We start from the raw sequence: 15,176 nt of genomic DNA, 5'->3' as shown, positions 1-15,176 counted from the left end.
CCCCACAGACAGAGCCACAGTTGGGAATTGCAGAATGAGTCTGCAGAACTGAGTGCTGCCAGGCCAACTCAGGATGGCTGTTATTGAAACAGATTATTTTCAAAGGAAAGCTAGCCAAAGCATTTGTCAACTGGCCCGTTCCGTTTCTGGGAAAGTGGAATTAGTGGATCAGCGGAGTATTAACCTCTGCTTCAATTTTCTCTAACCTCCCCTGGTTCTCCTTGACTCTCTCTCTCTACCCAAGTCCGGCACCTCCATTCTTTGTTTCCTAGTCTACGGAGGTCTTGTTTTAAACCCACCCCCTTTACGCTGTGAACTGTGAAGAAAAAAAAAAAGTAACCATTGTGGCTGGTAGTTTAATTCAGACTGCTTTAAGGTACTAGTTAAAAAGAAAGTCAACATAGAGTATCTTCTCATTTGGTGGATGACCTGCCTGGAATCTTACTTGCTGTAATGAAGGCATCTCACCTGAACATCACTGCTTTTGCCAGTGATGAGCTGCGTGTGACAAAGTCAGGCTGGAGGGGAAAATAATGGGCCCAACCGTCTCCATCCCCTCTTGTGCCAAGCTACGTAGGTTGGCCATCGTTCTCTGAGTCGCTTTAGGAATGCCTGTAGTAGTGGATATCAAAACACACATCATGGAACGTGGGCTAGGGAAGATTTTTCTTTAAATGCGCAATCATGAAGCATTAGGTTGCACACTTCATTAACAGCAAATTTGAATAATGAGAAATAAACAGCAGGCGGATCAGCCAGAGCCCTGGAGGAGTCAACGCCCTGGGTGTGGTGACAGAAATGATACTCTCTCCCCGTAACTGAACCCATCTCTGGGTTCCTTGGTCAGAGCTTTCTGGGCGATTCCACTGCAATGGTCCCAGTCACACGTTTCAGCATGGAGTACTTGCTTGCTGAAGCGGGGGTGTGGGCAGTGGGGTGTGGCCCAGACCTTAAGAACACATCCTGGCCATAGTTCACCCTGACGTGTTTTGTCTTGGCTGTTTTCCAGCGACCTGAGCGACAACGCCATCATGTCTCTGCAGAGCAATGCGTTCTCCCAAATGAAGAAACTTCAGCAACTGTAAGCGTTCCCTTTTGCTTCTTCTCCGGTTTCACATGAAGCCCCAAAGGGGAGCTGTCATGTGATAGGTCATCAAAAAAAAAAAAAGTATCTAGCGCATTCTTGACGTGATTGATGTTTAAACCAGGAAACAGGGGACGTGGGTTATTTGTCCCCTTGGTTGCGACTGGAATTTCTTTTGCTCTCTGTTTTGAATTTGCAGCTTACGTCTGTGGGACCATATATAGTATGGTACCTAAATATAGCATTCGTTAGGAATTTTGATGTATCAGCACTTCTGCCTCCATAGGACAGTAAGAGCAACGGAGTCCAAAGGACCCGCTCGCTCGTTGTCTTGCATTCTGAGGCAGACTGTGGAATATTTACAATATTGTGCATTGAGTTTCCAAATTCCTCACTTGGTGAATACTTACTCAGGTTTGACGGACTTGTGGAAGAAATCTGCATTTCATACGAAGCAAACTGAATGTGATTCCTCTCCTCAGGCACTTGAACACCTCCAGCCTCTTGTGTGACTGCCAGCTGAAGTGGCTCCCGCAGTGGGTGGTGGAGAACAGCTTCCAGAGCTTCGTTAACGCCAGTTGTGCCCACCCTCAGCTGCTGAAGGGGAGGAGTATTTTTACTGTCAGCCCAGATGGCTTTGTGTGCGGTGAGTGAAAGGTTCACCCTTGATGTTCATTCATTTTTTTTTTTCTCTCCCATTTAATTTGTCCAAATAATGGTTTTGGAGAGATTCGTGTTCTCTGAATAGACCTTTGCTTTCTGCTGAGGTTGACGAAGTGGATCTAGAGGTGGCTGCCCGTCAGCATTTTACAGACGCTGGTGGAGTTCACCGACGTGTAACTTCGTATTTGTTTTAGCATCAGCGTGGTTTGGTGGCAAGAGAGAAATCAGATCGTGAATGAGTTGGACCCGACTCTTCTCCGCTTCCGCCAACCGTCCTCTGCTGTGGAGGCGTGTTACTGGCCTTTGACGCTGGTTCCGTAGTTGGCATATCAGCAGCCGCCTGTGGTGGTGTGGCATTGACGCCGCTCTCTCGATTTTCCTGCTGTTATTTTTAGAGACCGTGGGAAAAAATGGCAGTTCCTAGTAGCAGCTTTCAAAGACAGTCCCTGAGCCTAGGTGTTGCATTTCTTCTGCGTGTTCATGGAGATCATGCCCGGGGCCTTGTGTGCCCTGAGCAAGGGCTCCTCCACCGAGTGGCATCACCGGCCCCCCCACTCCCCACTATTCTGTGTGTTTTTAATTTTGGAAATGGGGGTCTCACTGAGTTGTTCAGGGTAGCCTGGAACTCACTCCACAGTGCAGCTTCCCAAGTAGGTGGGTTCATAGCTACCAATCCAGGGAACCTGAAGGCGTCTTAACTGCCGCTTGCCCCTTTTTAAAAATCAGTAATCTGTTTTAAAAAATTATTTTCACCCGTTCATATATATAGGTATAAATCTCTTCCCCCGTTATCCTTTCTCAGTCTTTTCCCCCTGCCCACCAAACGCTCTTCTTCCAGAATCCATCTCCTACTTTCATGTCTTTTTTGGTGACCCACTGTGTTTAGTAAGTATCGTCTATGTGAGCATTATTGGTGCATTATTTACTGGTGAAAGGGCAAGGCACGGTAGCTACCTGACTGCCCCCCTCCCTCAGCAACTCTGGCTACCTATAGCTCTCAGGGAGGGGTAAGGTCCTCAGTAAGCTCCTCCCCCATCCAAGATGGCAACTCTTGTCTATAGGCTCTTAGGGAGGGGTGGGGCCAGCAATAAGTTCCTCCCCCATCCAAGATGGCTGGGTCTTGTGGTGCATTTTGCTTTCCGCTCTTTAAACTCTGGGGTTTGCTGAGAGGCATGGAGAAAGGAAATTCAGTAGCCAAGGAATTAGGACTGCTGAGACATTAAGCGTTGGTGGGTTAAAGCCTTAGGAGGAAAGGCAAGTTTGAGTTTATCGTTTAGTCATTTTAAGATCCATTGTCTTAGCAAACAAGAGTTTCAGTATTTGAAATCCTCTTACCCAGAATTCCTCTGACTAGTGAGGAACAGACCATGGTTAACAAACAAAGTTCCCATCACCGGTACAGTTTTCTGTCATAATACCAGGCAGCTCTTGACTCTTAGCTGCCAGGGAAGCCTTCACAAAAATAAATGTGTGTGTAAAACACAAAAATCAAGATTTGCTGAAAGTTAAGGCACATGTGAGAAGAAACTATAGGCCAGCATTTTACCCTGGCATTTAAAACCTGACTACACACTGCTTTGCTTTTTTTGATGTATGTATGTGTATCAGGTTGCAGAATTTAATGGTGCCAGCAATTTTTGGAAATAAAACCTCTGGTGTAGGTTTGGGAACCAAATCAGCGTTTGGCAGTCAGCCACCAGGGCCTACCCTGCTCCTTCTCCACACTCTTTATCTCACGATTCTCTCGCCCAGATATACGAACCCTGGTACTGTGAGACAAACCCAAGTGCTTCATCTGTACCGCTTGTTTGTTTGGTTTTTTCCCCCTTCTCCATTGTGAATCAGAACACTGATTTATGGGATGGAAATTTCAACGAGTCACACAGAAGAAACTCCTGTTGAACAACCCACAGGCATAGGGTCGGAAGCTGGCAGCCAGGCCGTGGTCAGAGGAGCACCCTGCTTCCGTTCAGGGTCCTTCTGAAAGCTTGTGTTTTCAGATTCTCCGTTATCCAGAAACCCATGTTGGGAGATCTGGTAGTTTCCTCCAGGGTTTATTTAGGCCATCTCGGAGAAACTGAAGTTCAAAAAAGGTAACTACTTCCAAAAAGTAACAGAGAGCTAAAAATAACCGCCCGGAATGAGAGAGTTGCCCAGCTCTAATTATAATGTAGCCCGACAGGGCCTGATTGATGGACTGTCCCACTTCAGGCCCCAGCCAGTGTGCTAGCTCGCACATGCTTTTTCATCTGCTTGATTTATTTTTGGCTTTTTTTGTTTGTTGGTTTGCTTTTTGCTCATTACCGTCTTTTCTTAATTTATTTGTGTGTGTGTGTGTGTGTGTGTGTGTGTGTGTGTGTGTGTGTATGCCTGTCTGTCTGTCTGCTTGTGTGTCGTGTGTATTCAAGTATCCATAGGGCTAGAAGAGGAATCAGAACTCCAATCACAGGCAGTTACGAGCTGAGCAGTGTGATGCTGGGAACCAATCCCAGGTCCTCTGCAAGAGCAACCAGGTCTCCAGCCACTTGTTATTGTCTTGATGATAGGGGTTTATGATTATTTGCCATTGATGTTTGCTTGTGTATGTTTTATTGGTGAAATTAAGGCAACTCCACATAGTTAAAAGGGAGGTTTATTTTGTGGGGTAACTCACAAGTGAAGGGATAGTTAACAGGGTCTGGGAAAGGTGTCGTGCAGTCCGGCTCTCTGGAGAACTCTACTCGGTCTACCTCCAGCATCCAGGGTCCAGGAACCAAGAGAGCCAGCGCATCCGGATCTCCGGTCTTCAGGGTCCTCTCCCGGCCCCCGCCTTGTAGGCATGACAGTTACTGTAGCCTCTATGGGGGTTGGAACTTCCAGATCAAGGCTGGAATGGCTACCCACTACAGTATTTTACTTGATATTTTTAATGGAGAGCCTAAGCAAAAGATTGTAGTTGCTGAGAACATTCAGGGATCATCCGTGAGCCTGGAAGTTTTTAAACTGCTTTTTTATCTCTTCCTTAAAAAAAAAAAATTCTTCTAACTCTTTATGGTGATTAATGTGATAATTATGGTAATTATGCATGTGTGTGGGTATGCTGTGACAGTCCAGTACACGAAGAAGATGTCCTGTGAGCTGATCAGGCTACCCGGTAGGTCCATCACCTCAAACTTCAGTCATTTCTTTGTGCTGGCAAGATTGCAGATCCTCTCTACAGGCTCTTATAAAATAATCACTTAATTGCCGTCAGCCAGCGTTACCCCACTCCATCACTCGGGTTTAAATGCGGTCTAATTTCCCTTGTGCCTTGTGCCTTCCTAACTGCTCTTCTTACGCTTACGCGAAATGCCAGACACGTGGCGTAAACTCTTAGGATCGTTTCGAGGTAACACTTCTCTCAGGTTGATCATGACGGAGCTTCCGTCTCCACTGGACTCCAGTCGGTTGCCTACGAGCATTCTCCCAGCTTGTCGTTCCACTCTGGGACAGCGGAGGTGTCTGTAAAACCCAGGCATGAGGTCAGCCCTGAGCTAGCTCTCTACTGTGTTGCCTGGTGTTGGCGTTTGAGCGCGGGTGTTCTCCAGGGCCTTCAAGTGACTTTGTCTCCTCCTCCTCCTCCCCCCTTTTAAACAGACGATTTCCCCAAGCCCCAGATCACGGTTCAACCAGAAACGCAGTCCGCCATAAAAGGCTCCAACGTGAGTTTCACCTGCTCCGCTGCCAGCAGCAGTGACTCCCCGATGACGTTTGCGTGGAAAAAAGACAATGAGCTGCTGCAGGATGCTGAAATGGAGAACTACGCACACCTCCGGGCCCAGGGAGGCGAGGTGATGGAGTACACCACTATCCTGAGGCTGCACGGTGTAGAATTCACCAGCGAAGGGAGATACCAGTGTGTCATCTCCAACCACTTCGGGTCGTCGTACTCTGTCAAAGCCAAGCTCACCGTAAACAGTACGCGATCCCCTTTCCTCCAGTGTCTCGGGATACCCTTTAGAAACAGCTGCAGTGTCTGTCTGTTCCCCTTACCCCCCTCTCTCCCAGCAACCCCTGCTTTTCTTTCTCATAGTTTCCCACCTAGCGACACAAAATCACTACTCTTTATTATTTGTCTCTAAAGCAGTGATTTACTGAACCCACCTCTCTGAATGTGGCAGGATGAACCAGAATGAAAATGAGACAGATACTTGTGCTCCCTCTGGGGCACTGTGATAGGTAGGGCCACACAGCATACTGCCTTTAACTCAGCTCTGGGTGTGAATACTGTCACTCCAGATGTATAGTTATGACTCTCAACAAGTGTCTTACCTTCATACCTCTGTCTTCCACTTAGAGATGGGGGGTGGGGGGCTAGAGAGATGGCTGGCTCAGCGGTTACGAGCACCATCTGCTCTTCCAAAGGACCCGGGTTCAATTCCCAGCACCCACATGAACTGTCTGTAACTCTGGTTCCAGGGGATCTGACACCTTCACACAGACACACATATGCAGGCAAAACACCAGTGCACATAAAAATAAAATAAAGAGATGCTAAGTGCCACTTCCTAGAAATGTCACGATCCATTAATAAGGTAATGTGCGTATGTCAGTGGCTTGGTGCAGCAGCGTGGAGCGTGGGTAGTGGTCAGGAAGTGCATCAGGAAGTGCATTCATAGCAGCCACTGTTCAACGGCAGTGCCGTAGATTTGCATGGCAGGTATTCGATTCTACAATTCTAAGACTGCATTTTGGATGCTCTCTCCACTTTAACGGTTAAGGTCTGCCTGGTAGGAGAAGATTTGGAATATGATTTAGTGAATTTCATTGAGCAGGCAATTGCTAAGGCCTGGCGCATAGAAGAGTTTAAAGTACAGAATGGGATAAAGTCACAAAATGTTAGGTCCTGCAGGACCAAGGGGGGGCAGGGAGGGTAGAGGAAGCGAATGGTCGTAGCACAGAGAGATTTATTGATTTGCCCAAGATCTCACACTTAATTATTGAGAAAACTAAGATTCGGCCAGAGGCTGGGTCCTGTGACCCGTGTGCCGCTCTGATTCCATCACACCTGCGCCGGGCGTTAACCCGGAGCGAGCTGTCTCATTTCTCAAGCTTAGCGTCTCTGTCTTAGAGCAATAACCCTGCCTTACGTGAGTCACGTGTCTCCTCGAGACACCTAGAAGAGGAGGAGCAGCGCGGGTGGACCCTTGCCGCCCCGGTCACACCTGCAATGCCCCTTTGTGATTGCAGTGTTACCTTCCTTCACCAAGACCCCCATGGACCTCACCATCCGTGCGGGGGCCATGGCCCGCCTGGAGTGTGCCGCCGGGGGACACCCGGCCCCGCAGATAGCCTGGCAGAAGGATGGAGGCACGGATTTCCCAGCTGCCCGGGAGAGGCGCATGCATGTGATGCCGGAGGACGACGTCTTCTTCATAGTGGACGTGAAGATTGAGGACATCGGGGTGTACTGCTGCACGGCTCAGAACAGTGCGGGGAGCGTTTCTGCAAACGCGACCCTGACCGTGCTAGGTGAGACGGGCGGGGGTTTCTTAAGGCTCCGAGTCCCTCCTGAAGGCCCCCAACTAACCCAGAGACCCTCCATGTTAGCAGCTGTTGGGGGAAAAGGGGCGGATGAAGACCCAGAGAATTCGGTCTTCAAATGAACAAAGAGCCTCTGGAGAGCTTTGACATCTAGGGGTCACTGGACATATTCAGGCCTGTGGCCAGGGAGGTGAATCTGCCCCCTTTACTCTTGAGTACATTCTCAGTGTTCTCTTTGTGGACGGGGATTATTCACAGCCATTGGTCATCTCAGTGCTGTAAAGAACATGTCAGAAAATGTCTATAGACAGACAAGGAAGACCCGTTCCCTTGGCTCCACCTCCTGGAAGTCCCGGTTCTTACCACCTACCTAAACAGGAGGTGTTGGTCAGATTTGGAACACGTTCATAATTCATGTGTCTTTGAGAGAGTTACAATAACCTACCGAGAGCCAGATAGTAGAGGAGGACCTGCCGAGATTTCCGTACAGACCTAGGTATCAGGCATGAGAAACTTAATTAAAAAAAAATAATAAATCGGCATGGGCCTGGAGAGGTGGCTCAGTAGTTAAAGAGTGTGTGCTGCTTTATAGACGACCTGAATTTGGTTCCCAGCATCCGCACTGTCAGTTCACACCTGCCTCTAACTCCAGCTCCGGGGAACCCACCGCCTCTGGCCTCCTCAGGAATCTCTCTTGTGTTCACATTCCCACACATAGACACGTGCATATCGTGCACATAATTAAAAGTCATAAAAATAAATCTCTAGAGCGTTCTTTGCCTTTGTCCACATGTCAACACAGTCTTGTGCATGAACTTATTAATTTTTTTTCATACATTTTCTAGACTTTAAAAACTGTTTTATCTTCCTACTACCAATTCACTAACCTTGGCATGAATGAGGAAGACTGAGATTTAAAAACTCATAAATTTTACCCTTAAGTCATGGGATGAGTGGTGTGATCCAAGGTTACCTTGTTTGGGGCTCTTGAATACGCTTGTCTGAGGAGCTGTAGGAGTACACAGTTTAAATAAATTCACCTGCTAGGTCTTCTGTGGAACCCGGTTTTTCACGTAGGAAATCCAAACCATGTCCTTTCAGAGACACCATCATTTCTGCGGCCTCTGTTAGACAGAACTGTCACCAAGGGAGAAACAGCGGTCCTGCAGTGTATCGCCGGTGGGAGCCCACCCCCGAGGCTGAACTGGACAAAAGATGACAGCCCATTGGTGGTGACCGAGAGGCACTTTTTTGCAGCGGGCAACCAGCTGCTGATTATCGTGGACTCAGACGTCAGCGATGCGGGAAAGTACACGTGTGAAATGTCCAATACCCTGGGCACCGAGAGAGGCCACATGCGCCTCAGCGTGATTCCTACTCCGACCTGCGACTCCCCTCACATGACCGCCCCATCCTTAGACGATGACGGATGGGCCACCGTGGGCGTCGTGATCATAGCCGTGGTTTGCTGTGTGGTAGGCACATCCCTCGTGTGGGTGGTCATCATCTACCACACAAGGCGCAGGAATGAGGACTGCAGTATTACCAACACAGGTGTGTAAACACAAGCTTGGCCCGGGGTGCGGCCGTCATGTGTGTTTGTGGCTTCGTAAGCATTCCCTTCCCGGCTGTGTCCCAGTCTGAGCCTGTCTCAGAAGGGTGACTCATGGGCTACAAGCTGCAGGGATACGGGTAGCTAAAAACTAGACCCAGCCTGGAATAACGCTGATGCACAGAGATCAGTCTTTTTATTAAAACCTCATCAGGAAATCCTGATGGCTGAGAGGGAAAAATCCGAAGCACAGAGTGAAATAGCCCTCCTCCAGGATGGTCACAGGGAGGCAGGAGCCCCCAGGGGGCTGGCTCACCCTCGGTGGAAGTTCCTTATGGCCTGTGTACACATGCACGTGCAGTGGATTTTGCAATGAGGGTTGGCGGCAAACTCTGCCACTGATGAAATGGAAGATGATCCAAGAGCTGGGTTTGTGTGTTTGAGGCATCACCTTTTGGACATGTGGTTTTCAAATTTGGGCAGGGGTGTGTTTCGTGGGAAGTAAAGTCGAAATTAACTCATGGCCCAGAGCTGAGAAGCAGTCGTGGGCCATCCCTGGTTTTTCCAGGAGTAGATCTTCCTTTATGGATGATATGGAAACCAGAGCAGTCTGTAGTCTCCATCCTGCCAGCGTCGGAAGCTGTGGGGCAAGGCTGTTGATGCGAGTGCTGTTGTTTGATCACAGATGAGACCAATTTGCCGGCCGATATCCCCAGTTATCTGTCATCTCAGGGAACATTAGCTGACAGACAGGATGGGTACATCTCCTCAGAGAGCGGAAGTCACCACCAATTCGTGACGTCTTCAGGAGGTGGATTTTTCCTACCGCAACATGACGGTGCTGGTGAGTGTCTGAGATGTCCGTGGACAGTTGTTTTGAAGTCGGGGGTGGGGGGGGTGGGGGTGTGGAGGTGTGGGGGGGGTGGGGGTGTGGGGGGGGTGGGGGATATGTCATAGATGTAATAGTAATTTCAGAAGAAACTGATAACAGTGATGAGGGCCTAGATCAAGATTACTAGCAAAACTATTAGTTCTCTCCCCATCCCCCGCTCCCCTCCCTCTCTTTCTTTTCTCTTCTCTCTCCCCCTCCCCCTTCTCTTCTTCTCTTTTTCTTCTCTTCCCCCTCCTCCTCCCCACTTTCTGCTTTTCCAGAGTGGATATTAAGGTTTTATTAAAGACTAGATACTGTGGAAAGACACGCATGAGTGAATTCTCAGAGCAAGAGAATCGCCCCCTCTGAGTAGGAACAGAGTCCTTTTATAGCTGCTCAGGGAATGTGAGACCAATACAAGCAAAGCGTTAAAACACAGAAGAAAGAAAGCGAGGAAAATAGTAGGAAACGGAAATACCTCCCGTGCTCATGGGTTGGAAGAATCAATATTGAGGAAAATTGCTCTACTGTGAGAAGCTATCTACAGATGCATGGTAGCCCCAGAAAATCCGAGTGTCAGGGCCCCGGAGAGATGGCTCAGCTGTTGAGAGCACTTACTGCTCCTCCAGAGAACTTAGCTTTGATTCCCAGTGGCTCGCAACTACCTGTAATTTCAGCTCCAGGGAAATCTGCTCTCTTATGTGCAAGCTCCTCTGCACGCGCACATGCACACATACACGCCCATTCTATAGCCTTTTGTTAAATTCTTGAAAAACACTTTTTTTAAATGGTAAAAGAAGAGTAGGCAAATTAGGTCAAATTTAATTTCCCTGAGGATGTCATATTTTCTTTACATTGGAATGTCCTGTGTTGGGAGTTTCTTACATAGTGTCAGAGGCCAGGTGACTTCAAGTCTACTGGGGGAAGCCGATGTCATACATGGTGCCTTATGTATTTGAGACTAAAGATGGAGGAAGCCGGATGCAGGAGCATCCCAGCCCAGACCCATTCCCTGTGTTCACAGGCAGGTGCAGCACTTCCCAGACAGGTGGTTTAAAGGGAAAAAAACTACATACACAGTGCTTGGCACATGCCACAGATTCTGCATGGCAAAAGCTCCTGGGGCTTTTCTCAGCATTTTATCTTTTACCACCGTCCTTTATGGAGCGTCTATATTTGCTCTGTACCAGACTGCGTAGTTGGAAAGGAAGCATACGTGTTTTTCAGCTTCAGAATTTAGTCCTTGGTGAGATGGATACTCAACCCAAAGAACATAAAAGAAAGAAAGACAAGCCAACTGTGAAGATATTCTAGGAAAGACAGTCAGAGCAGAGGCAGCAGACCCAAGCACAGAGTGAGTGTCAGGGTTGGCCAAGAACAGAGACCCAACCTCAGTCAGGTCTAGTGAGGCTAACTGAGAACTCCTTAAGGGACAGGGCTGAGGTATAAAAGTGACAAGCTGGCCTGGGAAGGTGGCACCCTCCCAGAGCAGCTCCAGGGGCCACAGGGCACTTCTCTCCTAGACCACAGGGCGTCCATCCTCTGCCTCCACGGCAACTGGAAGGAGACCCTGTCTGTAATCCTCCGACTGCTATGTCCACTGCTAACTGTTGTATGGTTCCATGATGTTTTTGGTTTGGTTTGGTTTTTCCAGACAAGGTTTCTCTGTAGTTTTGGTGCCTATCCTGGATTTTGCTCTATAGACCAGGCTGGCCTCAAATTCACAGAGATCCGCCTGGCTTTGCCTCCTGAGTGCTGGGATTAAAGGCGTGTGGTTTAATTGAACCACCAGGAGATGTTTTGGTTCAGCTTGGTTTTTTTTGACTCAGCTTTGAGGTGGGACACTGAGAGATTACTAGTCAAATGTCAGTCCCTGAGTCTGGTCATCTGGAACATTTTACAGGAAGGCGGCAGTGCTGAGCATTCAAACTATGGCTCTACACATAGATCCTTTTCCCTTAGAATCCAAATGGGCTAGCATTGGCGTACCTAGCTCAAAGGCTTATCAGGACTTACTTTCACAGCCCTGATGGGTGGATCCCAATTTGAAACATTTACCATCTGGACCCCAGGATAGCTTAAATGGACCGTTTTGAGCCCAGCTGCACGGGCCTTAAGAAATTAGCAAAAAAAAAAAAAAGGAAAGAAAGGAAGGAAGGAAGGAAGGAAGGAAGGAAGGAAGGAAGGAAGGAAGGAAGGAAGGAAGGAAGAAAGAAAGAAAGAAAGAAAGAAAGAAAGAAAGAAAGAAAGAAAGAAAGAAAGAAAGAAAGAAAGAAAGAAAGAAAGAAAGAAAATCTTATGTATGTGTGTACTTTTTCTTTCTTATCACATTCTAGCCAAGTTTTCTTCTGTAAATCTGGGAAATCAGAACCAGAGAGAAGGTTGAATGGCATTTAATACAGTTTAGTGACTGAGATTTGTGTCTTAAAGGGACATGCCATATTGACAACAGCAGTGAGGCCGATGTGGAAGCTGCCCCCGATCCGTTCCTCTGCCCCTTTGTGGGCTCCACAGGCCCTGTGTACTTGAAGGGGAGTGTCTATGGCCCAGATCCATTTGAAGTTTATCTTCCAGGTATGACTTTCTTGATTGACTGGAGTTCTGTTCTCTGAAAAGACTTGGAGGCATGCTAACTGTATCTCCTTCTGTTGTGGGTCCCAACTCGAAAAGGTTGCAGTTCTGACCCCAGGATAGCCTTGATGGACCACTGTGAGCCCAGCTACATGAAGAAGGACTGCTTCCCGTGCGCTCATCCCTCAGAGGAGCCCTGTGATCGGAGCCTCAATAGCATCCCGTGGCCACACTCAAGAAAGCTCATGAACTCCATGTACTCTCAGAATGAGGGACCTACCATTCAGACCCTGTGTTTAAACAAGTCCTCCTTGGATTTTAGTGCAAGTCAGGAACCGGGATCAGTTACTTCAAGTAACTCTTTCATGGGTAAGTTTATCAAGCTGGGAAACGCCTTGCTTCTCTGACTCAAAACTCCATCCTGCTTTGGACAAGGGTTTCATTTCTAATGTTACTGTGGTATCCTCTGGATTGCAGATGTTTCTGAAGTGCATTCGGGGCTGGGAATTGTGTGTGGTTATGTATTTAATCTGTACCTAAGCCCCGGGAGCTTTCTGGGTTATGCTGTGTGTGGCATGGAGGAGACAAGAGTTGGGGGAATGACTGAGGAGCTGAGCCTGTCAGCCATGTGGAAAAAGTGGTTTTGGGTCCCGGCAGCCTGAGGGGTGGAGCTGTATTCTCTGCATGGTTGTGGTTTCGTACGTCTGGTGGCTTCTAACTGAACTCACAGTGGAAGCCGGGAACGCGGCACCCTACCTCGCCTGGCTTCACACAGTTGAGATAATCTTGGGGAGAGGCCCGCAACGCTCACAGAGAAAGCCAGGGCCATTAAACAACAACTAGCACCTCAGGTAGACTGTGATTCCGCCCCCCCCCTCCCCGTCTCGTGTGTGGGAACAGTTGGAGGGAAGAACCGAGAGTGAATGCTCTTTTTACTGAGCAAAGCAATCAGAAAACAGGCCTCCACATGCCCCGGTGTGCTCTGGTGTCCTTGGCTTGTTTTTAAAAGGAAAATTCCAAACCATTTTCCTTCAGCGTTTAAGAAATTTTACCCCTTGTTCCAGTATGATTACGTATATACCTTCCCGAAGGGGAGGGGGAAAAAATGAAAGCACGTTTTGTAGAACTAGGGTAGAAGTTTTAGTTCATTTGTTGATGTTTTGCTACAGTTGAAAAAAGGGTAAGACAAGAGTCTGTGGAAAGACACTGGCTGAGTATTGTGCAATCGCCCTTCCTGGAGATCCATGGGCTCACAGATCCTCAAGCCAGGGCTCCGGGACCATTTTTCAATTGAGAGACTTCAGGAACTTCAGTGTTCAGTGACTAATGTTACTAAGGGTCATGAGAAAACATTAAAATGGATTGATTTATGTGGTGGTTTTGAATAAGCAGGTGTGCAGGTGTTCTGTGCATAGTGTTCTGTGATAGTCTAATATTCTGTAAATAGTGTATCTACAGCAACACCTACACCTGCATAGGACTCTGGGAAAAGAAACTTATTCACATTTGTGGAAGCGTGCTCGCTCTTTTTTCGGTGTGTTCATATCTGTGCTGGCAAAAGGCCCCACGTGCTCATGGGAATTTCTCCCCTTGCAGGTACCTTTGGAAAACCTCTGAGGAGACCTCACCTGGATGCATTTTCGAGCTTTGTGAAGCCACCGGACGGTCAGCCGAGGCCCTTTCATGTGAAAGCAATTTCCTCTCCCGAGCTGGACTCTGAGTCAGAGGAGGACGAGAAAGACAGGACAGATTTTCGGGAGGAGACTCACAGGTGTACTTATCCACAGATATCAGACACTTACAGGACTCCAGACTGCCAGCCTTGTGACTCGGGCACCTAGACTGGACGGGAACAAGGGGAGTCGACACACTACCTCATCTGGGCTTCTATTTAAGAGACACAGAATCGAATCCTATGTTTTTAAAATGGACTTACAAAGTTTAAAAAAAGGAAAAAAAAAAAGCTTTATTTATACAGATGAACCAAAATTACAAAAAGTTATAAAAATTTTATACTGGGAATAACTTTCATATAAAAATGCGTTTTTAAAAAGTATTTTATAACTTCGTTTTATATGAAAAATATCTTATGTAAATTAATGGCGTAAGTCCATGACTATTTTATGTATTTTTATAAAGCCAGATTTCTTTTTATTGAGAATGAGTACTGAAGCCTTTTAAATAATCCTGCCTTACCCCCACCCCCCCTTTTTTTTTTGGATAGAGGCCACTTCATTCTATTTTGCACATTACATTTAATAAAATGTATCATTTGGTGCCAAGCCCCATTTATACAATAATAGATTTTACCGTTTTCAATGCGTTTTGGACCTATTTCATTTGTATTATCACATGTCAAATGAATTAAAAGTTAACGTATTAAAGTACAGCCAGAGGACCCATTCAGCCCACCCCACCCCGTGATGGTTACGAGATGGACGTCACGCGATTTGCAGCCACGCACGCTCCAGGAGAAGGAGTTGCAGCCATCAGGAGCATATTCCTAACGTCACAAACAGAAGAGGATGCAGCCGTCCGGTCACAACTGTCGCTCAAATGACTCCACAATCCATGTTTCCTGAATAATTCTAATGCCTTGTGGCCCAGTACCTAATGTCTATCGCAGGAGTTCCCACCCACCATGGCTTGTGTTATAGCCAGAAGGCTCTTTATCTCCTGTCTCTGCTGTGGAAAGGGCCACAGGGAAGGTGAGCTTTCACCCACAGTTATTGTGGGATGTCATCCCACTCTTTCCTGCCCTTACTAGTCTCTAAGGGATTGTGGTTGGTGTATACACAGTGCCGTGGTCAGGCTGTGCACAGTGCTTCTAAAGTATTTTGAAGCATTTTTATTTTTTTTAATGAACATATTTTACTGATTTTGTCATTGCCAACTCTACTTCGTTGAAATTTAAGATATTGAACCTGTCACCT

The 15,176-nt window shown here is 47.4% G+C and overlaps 1 protein-coding gene across 1 annotated transcript in view; it reads left to right on the top strand.

Moving 5' to 3' along the window:
• Lrig3 (leucine rich repeats and immunoglobulin like domains 3) overlaps positions 1–14,525 on the top strand; it is a 51,619-nt gene extending 37,094 nt beyond the window's left edge. The window contains exons 11-19 of the mRNA XM_006973323.3: positions 1,010–1,081; positions 1,567–1,730; positions 5,363–5,683; positions 6,956–7,237; positions 8,351–8,803; positions 9,487–9,645; positions 12,103–12,246; positions 12,343–12,612; positions 13,840–14,525. Of these exons, the coding sequence (XP_006973385.2) occupies positions 1,010–1,081; positions 1,567–1,730; positions 5,363–5,683; positions 6,956–7,237; positions 8,351–8,803; positions 9,487–9,645; positions 12,103–12,246; positions 12,343–12,612; positions 13,840–14,084 (2,110 nt within the window). The 3' untranslated portion in view covers positions 14,085–14,525. The remainder of the gene's footprint in view (positions 1–1,009; positions 1,082–1,566; positions 1,731–5,362; positions 5,684–6,955; positions 7,238–8,350; positions 8,804–9,486; positions 9,646–12,102; positions 12,247–12,342; positions 12,613–13,839) is intronic.
• Positions 14,526–15,176: the final 651 nt, after the last annotated feature.

Source organism: Peromyscus maniculatus, chromosome 18 (genome assembly GCF_049852395.1).
Source record: "Peromyscus maniculatus bairdii isolate BWxNUB_F1_BW_parent chromosome 18, HU_Pman_BW_mat_3.1, whole genome shotgun sequence".
NCBI classification, from domain to species: domain Eukaryota; kingdom Metazoa; phylum Chordata; class Mammalia; order Rodentia; family Cricetidae; genus Peromyscus; species Peromyscus maniculatus.
Note: the sequence above shows the minus strand (reverse complement) of the source record. Positions and strands in the feature narration are given on the sequence as shown.